This window comes from Callorhinus ursinus, unplaced genomic scaffold (genome assembly GCF_003265705.2).
Source record: "Callorhinus ursinus isolate GAN/ISIS: 27379988/994484 unplaced genomic scaffold, GSC_fseal_2.0 scaffold10, whole genome shotgun sequence".
NCBI lineage: Eukaryota > Metazoa > Chordata > Mammalia > Carnivora > Otariidae > Callorhinus > Callorhinus ursinus.
The window spans coordinates 38,730,991-38,755,570 of record NW_027397072.1 but is presented as its reverse complement, the minus strand read 5'-3'; the positions used below and the strand labels follow the sequence as shown (position 1 = coordinate 38,755,570).

General features: G+C 43.9%; 1 protein-coding gene across 1 annotated transcript in view; it reads left to right on the top strand.

Annotated features, from left to right (window-relative positions):
* Positions 1-18,188, top strand: part of RPIA (ribose 5-phosphate isomerase A) — a 30,786-nt gene extending 12,598 nt beyond the window's left edge. Inside the window, exons 4-9 of the mRNA XM_025868226.2 lie at positions 6,087-6,146; positions 8,059-8,123; positions 9,302-9,370; positions 10,065-10,206; positions 11,775-11,874; positions 17,285-18,188. Coding sequence (XP_025724011.1) covers positions 6,087-6,146; positions 8,059-8,123; positions 9,302-9,370; positions 10,065-10,206; positions 11,775-11,874; positions 17,285-17,382 — 534 coding nt within the window. The 3' untranslated portion in view covers positions 17,383-18,188. The remainder of the gene's footprint in view (positions 1-6,086; positions 6,147-8,058; positions 8,124-9,301; positions 9,371-10,064; positions 10,207-11,774; positions 11,875-17,284) is intronic.
* Positions 18,189-24,580: the final 6,392 nt, after the last annotated feature.

Below are 24,580 nucleotides of genomic sequence, written 5' to 3'. Positions count from 1 at the left end.
CTAGTTTGCATTCCCACCAGCAATGCATGAGGTTCCTTTTCCTCCACATCCTCACCAATACTTGGTGTTTCTGATTTTAGCCATTCTGACAGGTGTAAGGTGATATCTCATTGTAATTTTGATTTGCATTTCTATGATGATGAGTGATGTGGAGCATCTTTTCTTGTGTCTTTTGGCTGTCTGGATGTCTTTGGAGAAATGCCTGTTCAATATTCACTCTTTTAAGCCTCCAAGTTTTGGAGTAGCTGCTGTGTAGCAAGAGCTCACTGTTGGAGTACCCCGGTCTTCCAGCTGTGCCTGTAGCCAGTCCTGAGATCTGCTTTTGGACCTTCTCCAGAGAATAAACATGCTGCTTTGGGAGGAGTGGAGAGAGAGAGAGAGCAGGTTCCTCAGTACCCTTTCAACCTTTCAACGAGTGTTCCCTCTTTTACTCCCACTGCCGTTTCTGCTTCCTGAAGTTCGCAGTGCCACGCAGCCCCGAATCTTTTGGGAGGTTCTTTCTGTGCTGTTTATTTGGTTGCTTCTTAGCTTCCTGCAGTACTGCCTTAGGATTTGTCTTTCTCATTTTTGCCAGTTACCATTGTCCATCAGTGGTCTCACTTTTTAAAGTTTGCTACTGTTTTCTCCTCTTTTTATGTGTTTTAGAAAATTTCCTTTATTATACTTTTATTTTTTTTTAAAGATTTTATTTATTCATGAGAGACAGAGAGAGAGAGAGAGAGAGAGAGAAGTAGAGGGAGAAGCAGGTCCCCCGCTGAGCAGGGAGCCCGATGTGGGACTTCATCCCAGGACCCTGGGATCATGACCTGAGCCGAAGGCAGACGCTTAACCATCTGAGCCATCCAGGCGCCCTTTATTACAGCTTTAAAGAGGTTTTGGGAAAGAGCTCAGCCAAAGGGAGGTATTCAAATTGCTGTCTTTAAATGGAGGTTTAATTCTGTGTTTTTAAAATAACATCCTCCTAACCCACCTGCATTTTATGGTGGTAAGTGATAACAGTGTACCCAGACTGGAAAATGCTGGCCAGTTCAGTAGATTCAGTGGAGGAGTCATTCACAGTTCACAGGGCTTTTTAAAAATTCACTTGTTCAGAGTTACTGTTTTGTTTTTTTCCTGTCACACCCAAACTTATTTTGCATTAAGTTTAGCCAGATGCAATCTTCTGAAATGATTGAAAAAGTCAAAATATTTCATGTTCTACCTTTTAAACAAGTGAACCCATAGGGATTTAAAGGATTTTTTTTTGGTAGATTTTTCCTTAAAAGTTTTTGAAAGAGGACAATTAAAAAAAAATGTATTTAAAAGCCAGATCTGGTCTGAGCCAAAAGTGTTTATTTTTCACGTCCGTCTGCAGTGCACCTCAGTTAGGCGATAAAAGGGAAAGGACAAGCTTTCAGATTTTATTGTGAAATTTATGAACAACAGGATTGCTGGTCTGCCACATGCTGCTGTCCTTAGTCACCAGAGGCTTCTGGGGGCCCAGCTGTGGCATTGCAATGACAAGGCACTGGTTCCTGTCTTTTTTCCAAAAGCACAAGCTAGTCATTAGCTTTACTGCTCCCTGTACTTTCAAGAGCTGGAAGAGGCAGACGGGGCTGTTTGCTCTGCACCTTCAGGAGACCCCTAACCCTGTGAGCTCGAGTGTCTGGTACCCAGCAGATGCTAATCTTAGTCAAGAACCTGTGGCTGCATTTGGGCTGAATGAGCTGGTATTGGCTTGGTAGCCCCACAATTGGGCCGCTGTGTTGAAGTTAGCATATTGGTTTCCGAGGGCTGCCGTAACAAGGTACCATAAACTGAGTGTGGCTTAAAAACCAGAAATTTATTGTCTCAGTTCTGAAGGCTAGCAATCTGAGATCAAGTGCAAGATGAAGGAGAATCTGTGGTGTGCCTTTCTCCTAGCTTCTGGTGGTTTCCTGGCTGTCCTTGGTGTTGCTTGGCTTGTAGGTGCATCGTCCTGATCTTTTCCTTTATGTTCACATGGCGTTCTCCCTGTGTTATCTGTCTGGTCCAGATTTCCCCTTCTAGGGGCACCAGTCATGTTCGATCAGGGCTTAGCCCAGTTACTTTGTTTTAACTTGATTACATCTGTGAAGACCCTATCTCCAGATAAGGTCACATTCTGAAGTACTGGGGGTTAGGACTCCCAACTTGTTTTTGTTTATTTGTTTGTTTTTTCAGGGGAACACAGTTCAGCATGTAACAGGAAGAATAAAGCTCGTGCCATTTGTGACTCTGACTTCTGTGTGTGTGCAGGGCTACTCACAGGGGTCCTGTGGGGAGTCCAGTCAGAGATGAGAAGGGAGGGTTGTAGGACTTGCAGACGGGGAGCAGGTTAAAGGGTCCTACCCTGATGGGTCTTGAGGTCAATGTACAGGGTTCTCCACGTTGCGGATGGGGATGCAGATTGTTTAAAGCAAGAGCAGATTCTGTCTTTATGTTATTGCTTATTGTCCAGGAAGACGAGAGTCCCAGGGCTTGTGGAAGTTGCCAGGGCCTCCCAGCCATACCACATAGACAGCACTTCTCTACTGGGCTCTTTTCATGTGCCACACTCTGGACGGGAACTGGGATGGGTTGACTCCTGGTGCTGGTGAGGAGGCAGAATTCAGTTGGGCATAGTGATCATTGAGGGTATACTTACTGTTATAGGGATATGAGGCTTCTATGCATGGGAGGTGTTATTCACCATCTCCTGTGTCCAGTGGGGTGTCTGGCTCTTAGGCACTTGGTATGTGTTTGTTGGATGAATTAATGCTACATTTATGTGTGTCATTATTTACAAATAGAAAAGTAGAGATAATGTGTGTTTTAGAGGAAGGAGAACCTACTCCTTGCCCAGGGAATTGGGGAGGGCTTCCTGGAAAGGATAACATTTGAGTTGGGCATCTGGGGCTGGGTTTTGGGAGAAGGCAGGCCATTTCAGGTAGAGGAGGAATGCCAAGATCTCGAAGAACTCCTTTTAATATTGTTATCGTTAATAACGTGTTATTATATAAGATGACTTCAATTCCATTTATAAATGGACCTGTATTCTCTGCTTCTTGTTCTTTTACCATTCTCTCTGTTTTCCTTTTCTTCTAATTCCCTTCTTAGTCCCTAGATAGGACAGGAAGGCAGGAGACTGTATGTCTGGTCTTTACTCTGTCCCTAACTTAGCACTGTGACCTCTCTGGGCATCCATTTCTTTCTTTAAACGGGTTTGCACTAGGTGACTGCTTCTAGAATGAATTCAGAATAATTGGTTATTTACCCAACTATTGCCTCAAATGATGCTAACTGCTATAAGGTAACAAGAGTATATAAAGTGTGCTCTCTCATACTTTGATTACGGTACAGATTGACAAATGAGACATCTTCATGAAACAGTAACACTGTCCAGTGGTGCAAGCAGTCTTTGAACTTAGGAAGTGTTAAATTAAAATGATCAATTTACATAGGATTTTTTCCTTAGGAATCCTGACATCTAGTTTTCATGTAATATATCTGAATGCGGTTTAGTATTGTTTTTAAAGTACATAAAATTAATAGGAAACCATAGTACATCACACAGTTTTGTATGGTAGGCTATCACATTGAACTGTGTACAGTTTGTATCATTTTTCTAACACCCATCTGTATTCAGTATCTGTTGCTGTGGAACAAATTTTAGCAGCTTAAAACAACAAATATTTATTATCTCATAGTTTCCAAGGGTCAGGAATCCAGAGTGGTTTGGCTGGGTGGGTCACTGCAGAGGTTACAGTTAAGTTGTTGGCCAGGGCTGTGGTCATCTCAAGACTCAACGGTGGTTCAGGGATTCACTTCCAAGCTCAGTCACGTGGGCGTTGCCCTAATTCTTCACAGGCTGTTTGGTGGAGAGCTCTGTCGGTGTCTCCAGGACATGGCAGCTGGTTTCCCCTGGCATGTGTGATAAGAGAGGGGCAGAGGGAAGAGGGAGATTAGGAGGGAAGGATCTTGCTAGAGCATGCCACCCTTACACACCCCATGGCGTTCTTTATAAGCTAGTCTCAGAAGTACCTCACGTCACCTCTGCTGTGTGCTGTTGTCACACAGAGCCACCCTGGGACTTTGTGGACAGGGGTTACCCAAAGGCACGAGTACCAGGGGTGGGGCTGGTCATCTGGGAGGCTGCCTTCCGGACATTCCCAGGGTTCTTATCGTTTCAGGGTCTGGAATTAGGATGGCTTCTCCAGGACTACTTTTGGAGACATCTAGGAACTGAGAAGTAATTCTGTGATACCATTTTTTAAAATTTACTTGATAGAGAGGGCGAGCATGTATGAGCGGGGCAGGGGGAGAGGGGTGAGGGAAGAGCAAAGGGACAGGGAGAAGTAGACTCCCTGCTGAGCAGGGAGCCTGATGATGCCACTCAGAGCTCGACCCCGGGACCCCGGGATCATGACCTGAGCTCGACCCCGGGACCCCGGGATCATGACCTGAGCCGAAGGCAGACACTTAGCCAACCGAGCCACCCAGGCACCCCTGCAATACCATTTTTATTGTTTTCTCTCTTCATTATATATTTCTCTTTAATAAGAACAAAATCATGTATTTTTTTTTTTTACAATTTGATATTTTCAGTCAAAATTTAATTTAGCTTTTTATGTGGAAATTTTCACACTTCAAAAAGGATAAAGAACAGCACAGTGAACTTTCATGTACACATCACCCAGTTTCAGTAATCACTAATTCATGGACAATTTTGTTTTCATCTGTATCCCATTCTCTGCCTCGGTTATTTTGAAAGAAATCCCAGTTATGATTTGATTATATGTATTTCATTATGTCTCTTGAAAAATAGGGAGGCTTTTAAACATCTTAGTAATACCAAAAAATTTAACAGTAATCCTTGGTAACATAAAAACAAACCCAGGGTTCAAATTTTCCCTATTGTCTTATCCTTTGAAAGTAATTTTTATAGTTTGTTTGAATTAGGATCCCAACAACGTCATGTATATTGCAAATTCCAAGATCTTTGTGTTTTCTTCTAAGAATCTTAGGATTTGGGATTTGAAGATTGACATTGGTCATTTCATTCATCTCCATCTTTCTATAGGGTGAGAAAACTTGCTAAGGGTCATGTGGCTGGTTCATTTAAGATTAGAGCCGAGATTTTCTGATTTTTAATCTTGGGTGCTTTTCATTTTAAGCAGAAAATATTTTAAGACATGCCTTTGGGGGACGCCTGGGTGGCTCAGTGGGTTAAGCGTCTGCCTTCAGCTCAGGTCATGATCCCAGGGTCCTGGGATCCAGTCCCACATGGGGCTCCCGGCTCGGTGAGGAGCCTGCTATTCCCCCTGCTTGTGCTCTCTCTCTCTCTCTTACAAATAAATACATAAAAATCTTAAAAAAAAAAAAAAAAAGACATGCCTTTGGAAGAGTTTTCCGTCCTTTGATTCCTCTGTTGTATTGTAGGCATTGACATGAATACAGATCCTTATCACTTGGATTTGGTTGGTCCAAGGGTCTATTTATTCCAGCTGTCAGTCCGCTCAGGGCCACATGGTGGCAGGAACCACACCACCTCTCCCCTTTGGTGAGCCCCTTTGAAAGGTTAAGCTTAACATGAGGGATATCTCTAAAGTAAATCCTAAGTCTTTCCCAGTGCGGTATTCTCAATTTGCTGAGCTCCTCACTTAGCCATTCTGGACATCTTGCCTTTGATACATTCTGCTGAGTCTATATATTCTTTTGCTTATTTTTATTCAACATGATTGCCTGGAGATCACTTTGTATCAACTCAGTTCTTATTTTAGGAAGGTTTTTTTTTTAAATACTGTACTACCATAAGCTTTAGGAGTCCATGGCATTGTCTTAAATAGCAGGTCACGGAGAAGGAACTCTTAGCCTGGCACTGGGAGTCTTCACTATATGCTCTTTGCCTCCTTTTGGCTCCCAGGATGAATTAACTTAGTTTTGCCATTCATGGAGCTATAGTTCCTACCTCTTAGTAGGCCCAGTTGGATTTGGGAGGGAGCTTGGTCAAGACTCCGTGTCAAACACTTAAATCCAGAAGAATGCTGAGAATCTTTGCCACGCGCTCAGAGTAAATGATTATGGGTGTTTTTTCTTGTTCTTCACAGGCCCGTCAGCTCATCTTGCAGTATGGCTTAACTCTCAGTGACCTGGACCGACACCCAGAGGTAAGAGAGAGAGGGGCTGCTGTGTCTTTCTGTCTCCTTTTTTTACGGCTGTCACTTGCGCACAGGCTCTGGATATCTTGTTGAGTCTAGGAGAAAGGTCAGTGAGTCATATTAGGTTTTCTCCTGGGATTTTGAATATTAAATTTGGCTAAGGTCACGAGGGGAGAGGTTGTTAGTTTCCAGTACTTTCCCTGTGGTTTAACCCTGAGGGCTCAGTATGGGCATAGTGAAGGGGGATTGAACCCAGAGCTTCCTGTGGTCCTTGCTCAGAAGTAGAAGAGTGAGCTGGCCCACGGAGCTTACCAGTAAGTGGAGATAAGAAGTAATTATCTGAGGCAGCCATGGACATTTGGAAACAGATTACAATGAAGTGTCAATGGCAAAGATGGTTGAACACATGGGCAATCCAGAGGAGACTGGTTGATGAGGGTGAGCAGCATACTCATAGCTAGCATTTACTGAGCCCTTCTGTGTAGTTCGTGTTATGCCAAGTGCTAGGTGTGTATTCAGCTACTTAATCTCCAGTAGTCTTGAGGGCGCATACCATCATCATCCCATCTTACAGGTGTGAAAAAGACACAGAGAGGGCAAGCCATTTGCCAAAGCCACGCTCCCTGTAACTGGTAGAGCCTGAATATGAACTCAAATGCCTCTGGTGCTGGAGCAGTGCTACTTAGAAGGGTTTGTGGGGAGAGGTAAACTGTGAAGAAGAAGAAACTTGAGCAGAACTCTGAAGACAGGGTGGCCAGGGGAGGAGAGAGTATTCCAGAGAGGGTACTGACCTGGTCTACTAACCTGTGTCATCCTGGTACATGTGGGCCTCAGAGGGGTGAGTCAGAACCATGGGAGGGGCTCGTTTGCGGGATTTCTGTGGGCAGAGCCAGGGCAGAGTGTGAATCAGTGTTCAGCACTGTGAGGAGAGTGGTTTGGGCTGAAGGTGGGCCTGGAACTCACACAAAGAAGGTTGGAGACTTCTGGGCCCCAGAGAGTTGCCATCGTGTAGCCTGGCCCTGGGGTTAGTTCAGGGTGGGGAGAAGCAGTGCAGGCTGTCTCTTCAGACCAGGGCCCGGCTCCATGAAAGGATGGAAGCACAGTGAAGCTGAAGCTCAGTACACTTCATAAACCTTTGCCATGCCAAGCAACTTGAACTGACTTGTACCCTGAGGTTTTTTCATACTGCTGTTTTAAATAACCATACTTAAGGCTCCCACATTGCCATGCAGAGTCCAGGAGTTTACTTGGTTTCAGATCTTGAAAGATGAATGAACCCGTTTGCTCCTGACTGCTCTTGGGGTTGGTGGTGGAATTTCCTCACAGTGGGAGTGGGCAAGCCCAGACAGGTGCTTTGGTGGGGTCACAGTGGGCGTGCCTCGGATAATTTCCAATTGCAGATCACGTCATATGTGTGTCAGCTTTATAACTCTTCATTGGGTTCTCTCTGTCTGCCCAAAACTTCCTTTCTTTTTGCCACATTAGTATGGAGACTTCTGAATCAGGGTTTCTCAGCATTTTTTCTGTTACCCGCCCCCCCCGCAGTGAAATTTTAATACCATAGATATACTATGTATCTTTTCTGTACTTAGGGGTGATGTCACCCACATTGGGATTGTGTATTCAGTAATTCTAGCTCCTCCACAGAGAAGCCCATCAATGAGAAAAGGGAGTGTAATGTCATGGGTAAGAGCTGCACCCAGGTGTGGTTTCCAGACCCCATATTTCTTTTCCTGGTGACCCTAGTGGAATAGCCTAACCTCCCGGAGCCTGTTCTTTGACTGCTTAAATGGGAATAACTATACCTAGCTAATAGGGCTGCTAAGCATTTGATGAGTTGTTACATATTCAAGCTTTGCACAGCGTCTCTTAGTAGTTTTGTATCTTCCCTCCCTCCCTCCCCCCTCCGCCCCCAACACAGATTGACCTTGCCATCGATGGTGCTGATGAAGTAGATGCTGATCTCAATCTCATCAAGGGCGGTGGGTGAGTGTTGTGGGGACTTTCTTGCTGAAGAGTATCTGCTGGATAATCCTTAGTAAAGCAGAGTGGAAGGCAGAATAAACAAATGGCCACTGTGATGTATGTGAGCTTGTCTTTCTACTAGGAAGTTGTATGGTTGTAGAGGCAGCTTGGCATTTCTAGTCATGAGTAGCAGCAGTCTGCTGAGTAGGAACCTGGGCCTCACCTCTTCGGTGATATTATTCATCTTAATGGGTTCTCTGTATCTGCTTCCTCTGCTGATTCAGAGGAATTGGAATTAAACCAAGTATATTGTTGGGGCTGGTTTATTAGATCTGTGGTCATTAGTTTGTGATCTTTGCCTTAAAGCTGCTCTTTCCCTCTGTGAGTCGTTGGTTATATTTGTTCATTCATTCATTTGGAAAACATTTATTGGTGAATGTTTCTTAAATGTTGATTTGGTGGGTAAGGAATGGTGAGTTGAAGAAGGTGAAGTCCTGTTCTGCTGGTTCTCATAACCAAGCAGACTGCAGTGACACAAAATATGTTTAGCATCTCACCGTGCTCTCCAGCTGTCAAATAGTGGACAGACAGGTTGTCCTTCTCACGTTATAGACCCTTCCATTCATGCCATGCTCAGATGACCTTTCCCTGAGCATAGATGCATCTTAGATAGGAGTGTGCTTGGCCTGACTGGGAACCATTTCTCCCCGACTCAGGCTCATGTTTTCGCAGTCCATTTACTAGAAGCAACACGTCTTAGCTCAGGCTGCCTTAACAAAATGCTGTAGACTGGGTGGCTTCAGCAACAACAATTTCTCAAGAGTTCTGGAGACTCTTGGCTTCAGTTGGCTGCCTTGTCACTGTGCCCTCAGGGTGGAGGGAGAGCACGTGAGCTCTCTGGTGTCGTGTCTTCTAACCCAGTAATCCTGTCAGACCAGGGATCCCCTTACATTTAACCATAATTATTTCCTTGGAGGTCTCATCTTCCAAGTGCACACTGGGAGTTAGGGCCTCGATATATGAAGTTTGGGAGAGACACAATTCAGTCTGTTGCATAGCATGGTGGAGTTGGGGATCTCCCTTTAAGAATTACAAATTAAATTTCTCGTTAAGCGAGTTTGGGTTTACTGTCTCTGACCTTAGTTTTCAAATTGAGTTTGTTTCCTACCCTGTGTTCATTTGCCTCTTCCTATCCCCAGAGGCTGCCTGACCCAGGAGAAAATTGTGGCTGGCTATGCCAGTCGCTTCATCGTGATCGCCGACTTCAGGTACAATGTTGAGTGTTCTGAGCTGTCCACTGGGGAGGTAGATCAGACCCCAACCTCATCCCCATTTTATAGAGGAAGAAATAGAGAAAGGGAGGGGCTGTCTGACTTTCTGAGACTGATGGCAACTGAGGGCAGTGTCTTGGAGGATTTTGTTATGTTATGTGTCCATTGGAAGGAGGAGGAAACAGCTTGTCACTCTGGTGACAAGAGCATGTCCTCATATATCATTCATTTGGTCCTTGCAGGGAGCCTCAGAGGAAGGACAGGCCCTGCCCACGGGCAGTGACTCAGCATGCCCTGCTTCCTCTGGGCTTACACATGACCTTTGTTGTGCGTAGTCTTTGACCAGGCTCTCAGATTCTCCTTCAAGGAGTCTGGTAGAAGGTGCTTGTGCTAAGCATGTGAATTAAAAAAAAAACAAAAAAAAAATGTATGAGATATTATAGCAGTAGAAAGAACATAAATAATGAATACCTGTATAGCCACAAGCCAGTCATACCCAGTTTTAACATTTTTGTCTTAATTTACTTCAAATACCTCATTTCTTAAATAGTAGAACATAGCCAAAACATTTGAAGCCCTGTGTGTTTGTCCCTGCTCTCCGCCCTTGCCCACTCACTATGTCTGAATTTGGTGTTTGTCTATACCATTGAGCTTATTTAGATTTATTGTATTTTTTTACTTTTCTTCCCAGGAAAGATTCAAAGAACCTCGGGGATCAGTGGCACAAGGGAATCCCCATTGAGGTCATCCCAATGGCCTATGTCCCAGTGAGCCGAGCTGTGACTCAGAAGTTTGGGGGCGTGATTGAACTTCGAATGGCCGTCAACAAGGCAGTAAGTGGCCAGGGAGGTTTCCCAAGGGCATTCCAGGTTCTCGGTGTGGTGTCCTCCTTTTTGCTTCAGTAGGGGTCCTCTTTTGCATAGCTTGGGTAGTCAGCTTTTATTTATTTATTTTTAATCAGATTATTGGTTCATTTTTAGAGTACTAGCTTTATTAGTTTCTATATTCAAACTCATGTAGATACTACTACACTTAATGCAGCACATATTCTCTGTACAAGTGGGGGATTGATTCTTTCTCTCGGTCCGTTGGAGTCTGACGCTTCTCAGGCGATCGGATCTTTGTACCTGCGGTCTGGACCGCCGGGCTTCACAGTGGCTGAAAATGGGCTTTGGGAAGCACTCTGGGGCAGGAAGTTTTCCAGGTTCCATGGTATAATTTTCCTTTTCTCCTCTTATTTCATTCTGTTATTAAATGTGACAAGAAGGAGGATTTCCTGGGGGATGTGAACCCCTCCTTAGGAATACGCTCCAGAAACTTAGTGGAAATGTTTCTCTTCAGCTTCTAAAGTGGACTGCACTTTTTTTTCCCTCTTCCACTTAAATAAACAAACTAGCAAAAGTAGTAACCTAAAAAATAACTGTAATTACAGATATAACCGTATAACAAGTTTGGAAGATACAGAAGAGAAAACAAATGATCTGTTAACTCTACCCTGATGCATATTTTTATTGGGTTTCTTTTTTTCCTGGTGTTTTTCTGATGTTTTAAAAACTCAGTCCTAATCCGAGTGGTTGTACAGAGCTCTCGAGTCTGGTTCCCTCTGTAGCTGAAGAGCCCGGAGGAGACTGTTGGAGAGGGAGGTTCTCTCTCATGGCCAGGGCGACTCCAGACAAGAGCCCCAGCATTCCTGGGGCTCTTCACTGACCTCCCACCCCCTCGTCTCCAGCCTGCAGGAGTGGCCTAGTTTCCTTGCCTGTCACTGTGGTGTTCTGTCAGCATTTGTGTTCCCAAATGCCTTCTGGTGCTCTAGGAACTTTGGATTAATTATCTAAAACTACCCCCTGCTTTTTTTTTTTTGACCCCAGAACGCAGCTCTGCTTCCTGTTTTGGTGGGAGTGCCTGCTCGGGGAAGTGATAGGGGCGATAGCACTGCCTTATTTTGCATTACTGGGCCCCTAAGGTGAAGTGGTGAGAACGTTGCACCGTGTGGATCGTCTGCTTCTGTTGCTGTAGTTTTTCATTCTAACCATAGCTAAGAATTGTTGAGCTCTTCCTGTGAGTCCTCACTGTGGTAAATGCTTACCCATGTGGTTTATGCATAAGCTGCCATCTCAAGTATGTATCATTATCCCCTTTTTGGAGTGGAGCAATCTGAGGCTCACAGAGGTTAATGGCTCCTCTGAGCCTCCTCTATATCTATGTGGCTTCAAGACTCAAATTCTGATGTCAAAGCTCCTGCTCATTACTTCTTCATAGCACTGCCTGAGCATGAGGCGGGAGTACTGGCTGGAGCGGGTTAATTAAGATACTTGTCTTTGGGCATCCCCTTCACTTTCCTGCCCGTCTCTGCCTACCTATATCTACATCCTCGGTAAGTGTGGAAAATTATACCTTCTAGGGTCCCGTGGTGACGGATAATGGGAATTTTATCCTGGACTGGAAGTTTGATCGGGTGCACAAATGGAGTGAAGTGAACACAGCTATCAAAATGATCCCAGGTAATGTGAGTGGGGTTCATTGAGCATAGACACCCAGGCACTTCCTAACTGTCCCCTGCCTCTGGCCATGGGAGGCATGATGGGCGTGGGTTTTGTAAGACTTGGTTGGAAAGAAAAATTTCCTTTGTACCATGCTTGGAGTTTCTGACATCGTGCCTTTGCTTTCACCCCCCAGGAGTAGTTACTGCTTACCTAGTGGCTTGTTGGTTGTGCATTTCATGACTCATTTCAGTTGGGATAGGCATGGAGTTGATGGAGTATCAGAGGGGGTTTGCCTTGAAATAAGCTCACCTTCTCTGCATAGAGCCTTACCTTCTAGAAGCTTGACTGTAGCCTCTTTCATTTTTGTGGGCTCTCTTCTTGTGTAGTGAGCAAAAATGACCCTGTTCACCTGTACTCATTAGATACATACCACAGGTGCTGCTCTGCGTGTTAACAGGGAATGCTCCCATCCTAGAGCATGGAATCTGCCTCAAGGAGAGTTCGCGTATACCCGGGGAAAGCTGTGTGTGGCTGTGTAGAAGCCATGCCTACAAATACGATGGAATGTGCTAAATTTGCTAGAGAAGTGCCAAGAGTCTACAGTGCATGTAGGTTGCTTCCTTTGGAGAGTGTGGGAAAGTTCCTGGAAGAGAGGTGGCTTTTGACCTATGCCTTAGCATAGTGTAATCTAGACACTGCACTAAGTGTTTAAAAATGTCTCATTTGATTCTCCATTTGGATGAGAGAGTTATAGAGCAGGACGTGGGCATGCCAAGGGCTGCATTGCCAAGAGGGGAGCCCTGGATTGTCTGCCTCTAGACCCTGAACCTTTAGTCCTTCTTTGAGTGCCAGGTTGAGGAGCGGTGGTATGACATGAACAGTTGGGGTGGGAGAACCTCTAAATGCTTGTAACAGGGATCTGGGACCCTGGGTAAGGCTGGGTGGGCAATGTAGAGGTGAGTTACACATTTAGGCCAGAGGAGGTATTGAAGGCTTATATGAGAGGATCAGATGGAGGAAGCAGATGTGAGAGACATCAGTCTTACGGTATTGAGAGCATAAAGGAGTGTTTGTTGAATGAATAAATTCCTAGGAAGAAAGGATAGTATTGTTTGTTGAATGAATAAATCCCTAGGAAGAAAGAATAGTTTTGTCACCATTAATTAAATGTGCTAGATTCTAAGTAATCCATGCTATTTGGGAATGAAAATGGTGTGAATATATGCCATGTAATAAGGAGCTAGTTCTTCCAACCTTACTTTAGTCTGCTCTTTTAGTCTTCTACTGACAATCTTGTAGCAGATTTATTAAGCAAAAAAGAGGAGTTGAATTATGCTTTCTCTCTCACTTAGTGAAGTGAGTAATTTAATAGAAGTAATGAGCCAAGAGGGCAAGTGGAAGAGAAGATGGAGGGGCCACTGTTAGTAAAAGGGGAGCACTTGCCCCTGATGATAATGTAGATAAACCCAGGGGACTGTATAGGAAGCAGCTCACCAGTGTGGGCGCTGTTCCTCTGTAGGTGGATTTCTTGCAGTGCCCGCTAGGTAGCTCTGTTGCTCCTGCTCAGACCTTTCTTGGCTTACTGAGACACTGAGTTGTCCTTCATGAGGAAGTTTCTGCTTTATTTGCCCTCTGCCCCAGTAAGTAGAAGCTACAGCCTAGAGAAGTTCAGAATCTTAGTGGGAACTTAAACTGAAGAAAATGAAGAAAGAGAGGCTGGATGTTAAATCCTGCTATCAAAGCATCGGTGTGGTTCATTGCCTCTCCTGTTTGCTCTTCTCTTTCCCTGATTGGGGGATTGGTCTGTTATGATACTGCAGGACCAAAATCCAGGGAAGGGAAGCAGGGCAAGTTTCCCTGTCATCCCTGTCACCCTGCCCTTGCCCCATGTACATTTGTGTGTGTGAGGACACTTAAGAGTTCAGCTGGACTGGTGCCTGGCTGGTCACTCCCTCCCTTGGATGTTCCACTGGGTTCCACCCAGAGCACAGAGATTATAGAAGGGCCAAACTTGTGGATTCTGAGCCCCATGCTCACAGTGAGCCACCTCTGCCCTTTCACTACTGGGGGTAGTCAGTAACCTGAAGGGGAGAGTGCTCTGAGATCAGACCTTCGGCTTCTGCCATTCATCTCTGCTCTCTCTCTCAAGCCTTTGCTGAACCTGGTTTGACTTTCTCTTGGATCAGGGGGAGCTGTCACCTTATATTACAGAATTGTTGGAATGGATGGGTCTTGCATGGCCACTGTGCTTCCTTTGGGAAACTTCAGTTGGTGCAGTGATGTGCCAGGGACCTATGTTTCAGCAGCTCCTTTCTCTGCTTCATGGCTTTTCCTCACTGATAGATTTTATTTGTTATGTATTGGGAGCCATCTTGAGAAGTTTCAATTTTAAAATTTTTTTTTTTTTTTAAGATTTTATTATTTATTAGAGAGGGAGAGATCATGAGCAGGGGGGAAGGGTAGAGGGAGAAGCAGACTACCACAGAGCAGAGAGCCGGATGTGGGACTTGATCCCAGGACCCTGGGATCATGACTTGAGCCAAAGGCAGACGCTTAACCAACTGAGCCACCCAGGTGCCCCTTAAAATTCTTTTTAATTGACATTGTTCAGTATTACAAGAGTAAACGGCAAAAAGTCTCTTCTTTCCCTCTGCCTTTTCCCCTGTTAGATGGTGCTAAATTGCCCTCCATTATTGCACCAATTTACCCCTCTACTAACAATTTTCTCTACCCACTGGTCCATCAGATTTGTTTTCCTGATAGTTGAACAGTATTATCTCATTGTGGTATTGTGTATATATGTAAATATTTTCAGTAAATGTTGCTTAGAGTTGTATTAATTTGCATTGCTGAATAGTATTCTATCATATTTGTGTGTGAAAAAAAAAGTTTGTATAGCTCTTCTACTCTTGATGGGCATTTGGGTGTTAACCAGTTTTTAGCTGTTAGGAAAAGTGTTGCTATGAACATTCTTGTATACATGTCTTTTGATGACCATGTGTACCTACCAGTTGCATATATACCTAGGAGTAGAATTGCTGGATTGTTAGGTATGAATATGTTCAGCTTTAGAAGATGTACTAACAAATGTTTTCCTAAGTGGTTTTGCTAGTGTACTCCTGTCTGTGAGTGGGAGTGTCTTTGCATTCTAGTAAAATTTCATTATATATTCATTCTGGTGAGTGTGTAGTGGTTATCTTGTCATTTTCATTTGCATTCTCTTCACTAATTAGTTTGAGCACCATTTCTAAGTTTATTGGCCATTTTACATAGCCTCTTTTGTAAAGTACCTCTTTAAATCTTTGGCCCATTTTTCTACTAGGTTGTCTTCTTGATTTGGAGAATTATTTATAAATTTTGATGCGAGTCTTTTGTTGGATATATGCATTGCAAATATCCTCTTACACTCTTAGAAAACTTCTAAGGCTGATAGTGTGATTGAGCATAAGTAGGTGTGCAAATAACCAAAGCAAGTTTCTTCTTGAGAAAGAAGAACACAGCTGGCGGTGTCACAGTCCCAGAATTCAAGATATATAACAAAGCTGTAATAATCAAAACAGGATGGTACTGTCACAAAAATAGGCACATTAATCAGTGGAACAGAATAGAAAGTAGAAATAAACCCAGGCATCTATGGTCAATTAACCTATGACAAAAAAGGCAAGAATATACAATGGGGAAAGGACAGTCTTTTCTACAAATGGTGTTGGAACAACTGGACAGCTACATGCAAAAGAATGAAACTGGACCACTTTCGTAGACCACACTCAAAAGTAAACTCAAAATGAGTTAAATGTGAGACCTGAAGCCATGAAACTCCTAAGAGAAGCAGTAATTTCTTGGACATTGGCTTTAGCAACATTTTTTTCTGGATCTTTCTCCCCAGGCAAGGGAAAGAAAAGCAAAAATAAACTACTGGGACTACACCAAACTGAAAAGGTTTTGTACAGTGAAGGAAATCATCAACAAAATGAAAAGGCAGCCTACCGAATGGGAGAACGTATTTGCAAATGCTATATCCAATAAGGAGTTAAAATCCAAAATATATAAAGAACTCTTACAACTCAACACAAAAAACTAGTAATTTAAAAACTGGGCAGAGGACCTCAATAGACATTTTTTCCAAAGAAGACATAGGATGGTTAACAATCACATGAAAAGATGCTCAGCATCATTAATGGTCAGGGAAATGCAAATTAAAACCACGAAGAGATATCACCTTACACCTGTCAGAATGGCTAGAATCAAAAAGATAAATAACAAATGTTAAAAAAAAATCCGAAAAACAAATGTTGGTGAGAGTGTGGAGAAAAGGGAACCATCATGCTCTGTTGGTGGGAATGTAAATTGGTGTAACTACTGTGGAAAACCATACGCAGGTTCCTCAGAAGATTAAAAAGTATTATATGATCCAGTAATTTCCGCTGCTGGGTATTTACCCAAAGGAAATGAAAACAGCAATTTGAAAAGATATATGCACCATGTTTATTGGAGCATTATTTACAATAGCCAAGATGGGGAGCAACAGAAGGGTCTGTTGACAGATGAATGGATAAAGATTTGGTATATATGTGCAATGGAATATCACTCAGCCATAAAAAAGAATGAGATCGAGCCATTTTCAACAATGTGGTTGGACCTAGAGGGTATTATGCTAAGTGAAGTAACTCATAGACAAATACCATGTAATTTCACTTATATGTGGGATCTATAAAATAAGACAAATGAACAAACAAAAAAACCCAGAAACAGACCATTGGTTGCCAGAAGGGGGGGATGGGGGGGTAGGCAAAATAGGTGAAGGGGTTTAAGAAGTATAAACTTACAGTTAATAAAACAAGTAAATCACAGATGAAAAGTACAGGATAGGAAATAGGGTCAATAATATTGTAATGACTTTATATGGTGACAGATGGAAGCTACACTTACTTTGGTGAACATCGTGTAATGTACAGAATTGTTGATTCACTATACTCTGTACCTGAAACTTAATCTAGCATTGTATATCAACTATACTTCAATTTAAAGAGAAAAGGAAAATAACTGGGAGTGGGTTTACTTAGAGTAGTTATGGAGGACCTCTCTGAAGAGATGACTTGTCATCTGTATCTGAAGGACAGTGAAGAATCATCTCCTTGAAGGGCTCAGAGATGACTAGTCCAGCAAGCAGAATAGCATGAGCAAAGGCCCTGAGGCAGGAAAAAAGTTAGCACATTTGGGTATAGTAGAAAGCCAAGATGGCAGCAGAGAAAGGGATTGTAAGAAGAAATAAAAATAATGTGAACCTCTTTTCATTGTTCTGAGAGAGGAAAGACTTCAGACCTGTCATTTGTCCAGTGCTGCTCATAATGGTTGTGTATGATCCTTGACTCTCTTCTTGCCTTGGGAAGCTGAAACTTAATGCTTTTTTCCATCCTTCATCCTGCAGGCGTGGTGGACACAGGCCTTTTCATTAACATGGCTGAGAGAGTCTACTTTGGGATGCAGGACGGCTCTGTGAACATGAGGGAGAAGCCTTTCTATTGATCCTGCAGGAGCGGAATGTGTTCACCTTGAGCCCCCAGCCCTCAGCTGAGGCAGACATGCCTCTCCAGGAGCCTTTGCCTTAACGCAGCTGTGCCAGGCGGATAGCAGGCAGGGTGGGGGTTGGGGGGATTAACTCCAGCCTTCTGAAGTATTGTTATTTAATGTCTTTTTAAAAAGAGAAATATAAACATATATATTTTTACTATTAAAAATACTGTTTTTTTATTAAAGTAGAACTTGATTTCATGTTTTATATGAAATATTTACCAAAAAAAAAAAAAAAAGAGACTGTCTTTTAAACTTTTAACTCGAGTCTGCTGGTTAAGCTTCTGAATATTGGGTTTGCTGAGAAATGTAAATCAAAACTTTTTCTTTAAACTGGTAAAATGAAGGGCCCGGCCAGCAGTGATTTCCTGATGCCTTACTGGAAACATTAGAGTTTACTTTTCTACCACACTGTTTTGTTGTGATCACGCACAATCCTTAGATACATATTTTAAGATGAGGTTTACAAAAGTCTGCCGAGTGGAGCAGTGTGGTGTATAGTGACTCAGTGTAAACTGTCACAGAGAACATGGTGTTCTTTTGCTAAGCCCCCTGTTGTGGGAAGCCATTGGCCAGAAATACTTGCCAGTACTGCCAAAGCACTGCTGTGGAATGTGAAATGTTTTTGAGTAATTGTCTTTTTGTTGTCTTTTTGTTGTTAATATTTTTCCTGTTCCTTTATTATTACTCGCATGGTTCATCGTCAGAAGTTGTCATTTCCTTACATTGTTTGAGGGTTGAAATAAAACAGTATGGTGCCATTTTGACTCTTTGTCTTTACTGTTTGCAGTAGTTTTGCAGTAAAATAGGGATCAATTTTGCACACCAGCTTACACTGGATCTTTGATAAGGGGTGGAATTTACTCAAGAAATCTTGAGCCAAAAACTAGGTAAATATTTCCTTTATTTTGGGGTGGGCTAGACGTCAGTTTTACTCCATAGACTTTTGTCAAACAAGACCTTATTTTCTTTGTTAATGGAAGATAACTCAGCTGAACAAAAGTCACCAGGTATCCCCGAGTGTTGTATTAGTCCCCAACCCTTAGTCCCAGAAGCTGGCGAGCATTAAGCAGGTTCCTCGTATTCCCTCCTTATTCTCCTCACTGATCTTCAGATCGTGTGCCCAGTGGGCAGTGCGCCGTCCAGACGGGGAGGGGGAAGGCCGCCATCAGCTCGGTGGTAGATTTGGGTGCGCCTGAGGAGCCCAGGCCATGAGGTGTTCATGCTGAGGGCCTTCGTCTCCCTCAGCGCGCCCTCGGGTTGGAGCCTGGGATTGTAACTACCGAGCCTGCGGGCATCTCAGCCCCTGCTAATCCATTAGGTGGCCGGATGAAAGTTAACAGAACCTCTTTAAGGAGGCTCTCTTTCCCTTGCCACGTTCCTTCTCTTTATCTTCACTCCCAAGTGCTCTTTAAAAATGTTGCCTCACACTTTGTTAGGAAACCTATTGTTAGGAGCGCTTTCATTTTCAAGCCTTCTTCTGGTCTAGATGGTAAGTTTTGCACAAGATGGGCACTAGATCTTAGCCGAGAAAACTTGATAGAACTCATTTTTGAAATCCTTTCAAGCTCTTGTGGCAGGGGTTAATCAGAGATAAAGATAGCAAAGCTAAGCTGGGTTTCTGAGAAGCACCTGCATGCTCCATGTCACATGGACATCCTCAGTGGCTTTCAGGGCGTTCGCACCTGTGGCCAGAATGCAGTCCCTATGAGCACTGATGTGAAGTTTTCCTTCTCTCAAAACACAAACCCCTGCCGTGCTTGAGGCACACACATAGAAGTTTGTTCTAGAGGTAAATTTTGACCAAAAGTTCTTCAATAAAATTGTTATCAAGTGTGATCTTGCAGGTGATAAATTGGTTGGAAAAAATTTGCAGGCCCATGATGGATCAGAGGGGCACAGGATGGGCTGGAGGTCTGGCATTTGGGAAAGGTTACAACCCAGTTAAACAGCCGTGCTGGGAGGCATCAAAGGGGCACAATCGCATTTGAGTAAGATTGAGTCAGTTTTGGTTTCAGCTAGAAGAGCTCATAAAGTTTTGATTCATTTATCAGCCTTTTTCTGAGTTCCCATCACATGCTAGTTTCTAGTGGGCACTAGTGGGAGGGCGGGGACAGAGAGAAGTAACACCCCTGTGTGCTCTAGGTGCTTCCACCCTGGTGGAGGAGACAGGCAGGTTGATGGAGGAATGCTGTGTTGGAGCAGTGATACGAAGGCATTGTCGGCCTATTGGGAAGGGGTGGGCCAGCCGGTGGGAAAAGTGGTCATCAGGTAACCGGCAACAGCCTCCTACTTGTCTATCGCTCACCTTGTGCCAGTGCGATTCTGGGCCTCTGCCCTCATGTCTTACAGCCACTTCATGGTGTTCTCTTAATTTGCACAGTGAGAAACAAGTTCAGTTTAAGTCACTTGTTCAGGTCATACACTGGGAAGCAGGCCATATTTAACTGGCTCCGGGCCTTACTCTTAGTTCAAGGGGGTTGTAGGATTCTGGATAGTTCGCATTCCTTAATTCTTGTGTTGGTCATTTGCAATTTGAGCCATGAGTAATTTGTTAAATTACTGAAGTTAATGAAATGGTGTGTGTGTGTGTGTGTGTGTGTGTGTGTGTGTGTGTGTAGGCTCATAGGTAATCCTATAAGATTAATTTCTGGTTTTGGATGAGCTTCCTTTAATGGCAGAAAAGAGTAGAACATGGCACCAACCTAGGGTGAGTCATGGGAAAGTGCACTTGAAGTCCTCCTCTTCTGCCACCACTGACTTCTCCCCTCGGCTTGTTTCCTTTTCTCCTTCCCAGGCCTGGGGACGTAGGTAGGCACAGTGGCAACCTGAGGCATGGCTCGCCTGGGAAGGGGTGTTTATGGCTAAGGACTGTGAGTTCCCCTTAGCCAAAAAGACTCTTCAGGAATGCATAGCTGAACAGAGTTGGTTTTATTGACCCATTGAATGAGGGAAGTCACATGCCATGTGGGGCTGCGGGGTGTCTCAGTCAGAGGGTGTTAGGGCCTAGGGGATTTGGGCTTGTATCTGGTGCTTTGGAGGAAGGCTCAGGGAAGCCTGGCTGTGCTCTGGATTGGTTTGGGTTGGAGGTGGGAGAATTCTGTGATCGGGTGTTTTAAATTTTTACCAAGAAGGTAAGAATGGAGTGAGGCTAAATCTGGGATTGGTAAAGAAGCTGCAGTCACTCAGCCAGAATATGGGGATGTCTGGCCCTTTTTGAGATTTGGACACTGTTCATGTTTTGTCTGTGTTGAGATGTAATCATGGAGTCATCTGGTTTTTGTCTTCACCCACCACAGTCACAGAGTGGCCATGTCCGATGGAGTTGTGTGAAACTGTTGATGTTCCACAGGAGAACACCCCATCCTCGCTGTGGGTGTCAGGCCAGCTCATAGCGACGCCAAGGCCTGACTGTAGCTAGGACAGGGCTACGCTTCTCTTTCTCAGGATATGCTCACCCCAGGACCCGGGAGGCCTGCGCATTCTATAATCAACTCTTCTTCTCTCTTTGATCAACAAGTATTGAGCACTTGCTGTGTATCGGACACTGGGACGGAGGAGTCTGGCCACAGATACCCATGATGTAGCTCCATCCTTCAGAGACTTCATTGGTGCCATGACGACCACTTCTCATAACTTTTCAAATGCCCGAGTTTGCTCGCTTCCTGTCACACCTAGCAGCTGAGGCAGCCCTATTTAGGGTTGCGTCAGCCTTCACTCTCCACTAACCCGCTAATCAGATGATGTTTTTGTCATAGGTTCAGTGCCTTTGCTTTTTTAGTAACCAGTTTGTATCAAAAGACAGCAAAACACTCCAATATAGCCTAGCATTCAAATGTGCCCAGGTTGACTCTGCAAGTAAACATCCGTAATGGTGCTTCGAGAAGGTAGAAGTGTGTGTGAATGTGGGCAGTGGGGAACCGGGGGATGGTGGGATCCGGAGAGGGAGGGAGAGGTCTTCCCCGGAAAGGCAGTGTCTGTGTTCTGCGGACAACACGTTATACACACTGATGAATGAAATAAATTAAGCATTGAAACCCATTCCCTAAGTCAGATCACTGAGAAGCATCTCTCTCAGCAGCAGGGTGGGGAGAGGACGCAGCTCCATCTCTGGGAACTAGAGCCCTGGTGCATCTCTGTCGGCTTGGGTCCAGCGGCAAAAAGACCGCTCAGTGTCTCCCTGGTGACAGAACTACGTTTGAGGGAGATCCCAGGTTCAGGTGTATCCCAGTCTGAGTTTCAAATAGGAGAGTTGTGCTCATTTTATTTCAGAAGCTGTTCTTAGTGACGGGTTGGACCAATCTGTGGTCACTGATGAGTTCTGGAGGTTCTAGAACTCCGATCTGATTTTCACTGCACTTGGCCCATGTTCCTCTGCACCAGTGGTGCTGCCCCGTTTCTTTGTGAATCTGTGACAGGTGTTCACAAGGTCCGAGCCCACAGGAACCGGCATGTGGGGCAGCATAGATACAGTCAGGAACAGCACTGCGCAGTGGAAGCGTGAGCCATGTATGGAATTTTAAATGTTCTAGTAGCCACACTAAAAAGGTACAAAAAACAGATGAGATTAATTTCAATAAAATCCTTTACTTAACCCAACATATCTAAAAGATTACTATTTGAACATGTAATCAATATTTGACACTTTGTACTAAGTCTTCAAAATACAGTGTGTGTTTTACTTCAGCACATCTCATTTTGGACTAGTCACTTTTCAAGGGTTCCATGGCCACACTGGTGAATGACTTAAGTATTGGTGAGCACAGTTCTAGAACTCAAGGCAACTCTGGTGTTGTCCTTGTTCTGGCTTTTTGAAGCCTCCTTTGATTTCTTGTGTGTTCTGTTTGGGGAAGTCGGAAAGACTGATACAGTAGGTGGTCATTTAGCTGAATCTTTAAAAAAATTTATTTAAGTTAAAATTTGTTTTCAGCCTTAGTGAGACAGAAGTCCCATTTATAAGTACCCCGCTAAAGTGTGCAAGTCAGTGGTTTTTAGTGTATTCACACAGTTTTGCAGTCATCACCACAATCAATTCCACAACATTTTCATCAACCCAAAGAGAAACCCTGTGTTCAGTAGCAGGCACTCCCTATTCCACACCCCCCAAAACCTCCCACTCCCACCCCCAACCCTAGGCAACCATGACTTCACTTCTGTCTCTGTCGATTCCCACTCTTCTGGACATTTCATATAAATGGAATCTTATATGATCTTGTATCTTGCTGCTTTTATTTAGCATAATGTTTTCAAGGTTCATCCATGTTGTAACATGGATTGGTACTTCATTCTTTTATTGCTGAATGATGTTCCACCATATGGCTAGACCACATTTTATTTATCCATTCTCCAATTGATGGACATGTGGGTTGTTTACACTTTTTATGGCAAATGCTGCTGCGAAGAATCATGTACACATTTCTGTATGGATGTAGGTTTTCATTGTCTTCTGTCTTTTTGTTGTTTTGGTCCTCCTTTACTATCTTCTTTTGATTTAAAAGAGATGTTTTTTAACACACTTTTTTTAATTCCTCTGGTTTTCATTTGTTTGTTTTACTGTATCTATTTCAGTGACTTTCTCAAGGGTTTTTCTAGTTGCAGAGTCTTGAAGAGCAGAAGCTCAGCAGGCTGGGAGTAGTGTCCAGGGGAAGAGCGAGATGGAAGGAAGCATCCTATGAAGTAGGAACAGAATGTGCGGAGACAAGTGTTAGCAAGGGCCTGGTGGGTGCATACAACTTCGAGGAGCTGTGTGTGGCTCACCAGGAATGCTGCCTCCAGGGAGGTGTTAAGAGAAGAGATGGAAGGCAGGGGATGCATACTGATGGGCCGTGTTTCCCATAGCTAAGGACTTGGGCCTTAATCCTACAGTGGGGGTTTCTAGGTAGTTGAGTGGCATGATCAGAGTCCTTGCTGGCTTCAGGGAGGAAGGTGGGATGGGTGAGGAAGAGTCCTCATATCTTGGATATGAAGGCTTGGGATATCAGTTACGAGTCTATAGAAATGGTTCTGAGGAGCTTCCCAGTTTACTGGAAGACTTTCTTTAAGGCTGATGGAACATTTTCTTTCCAGTGTCAGGGCCCAGCAAGTCTGAGTTAGGAGAGATGCTTCCACTGCCAGGAAACATTCTCTCTTGTGGGCATTTTGTCCCAGGCATTAGGCAGTGTCACTAGTTATCCTGAGGGCAGGAACTTTGAAACTTCCTAAATCCAGTTAACTTGAAAGTGTTTCCGTTAAAGTGATCCATTGTTTAAGAATCCTACAAATATAATAAGATGTAAAATGGAAGTAAGGAATATAATTCTTGGGAAGGAGACACAATTACCAGTATCTGTAGAGAACAATCATTATCTAAAAAGCAGATACAAAAGGCAGATACTGAGTTTAACAGATTTTTTTTTTTTTATTTCCCTATCATCTGAACCCCCTATTTCTATTTGGGGAATTCCTCACTGTGGGCATCTCTCCCTACCCCCCCCCCCACTGAAGTGGAAATGTCCATTCTGCCTACTCCCTGGCAGCTAGGGCATGGACTTAGGCCTTGCTAGTTGGCTGTTCCCACCCAGGGTTTGCACATAAAGACAGCGTCTCAATTATCTATTGCTGCATAACAAACCACCACAAAACTCAGCTGCTTAAAACAACCACCACCATTCATTTGCACACAGTCCTATAAGCTGATTAGAGCTTGGTGGGGATGACCCATCTCTCTTGCATGTGGCTTCAGCTGGGGCGGTTTGACTGAAGCTGAAATGTCTGGGGAATGGCTGGGCCTCTCATGCTCCATGGGCCATCTTGGGCTTCCTCACAGCATAGCAGCTGGATTCTTGGAAGGGGCATTCTTGTGGAAGCTGCAAGCCTTCCTTAGAAATTGCACAATGTTAGTCTCACTTTTATTGCCTAAAGCGAGTCGAAATGTCAGCCCAGATTCAAAGAGGTGGAGAAATAGATTCCACTTCTTGAAGAGGGAAGGAACTGATGCAGAGTTTACAAGTTGTCACAGGGAATGACAAAGATAGAAGAACAGTTTAATGTTTATTCTGCTGGTAGCACCTAGAATTCGGTCGTGGGTGATGGCAGTACCAAGAACAACACTCGGATAGCAGCATCCACACTGGCATTTATTCAGACTGTTTTAGGATAGGTTCTTTTTTTTTTT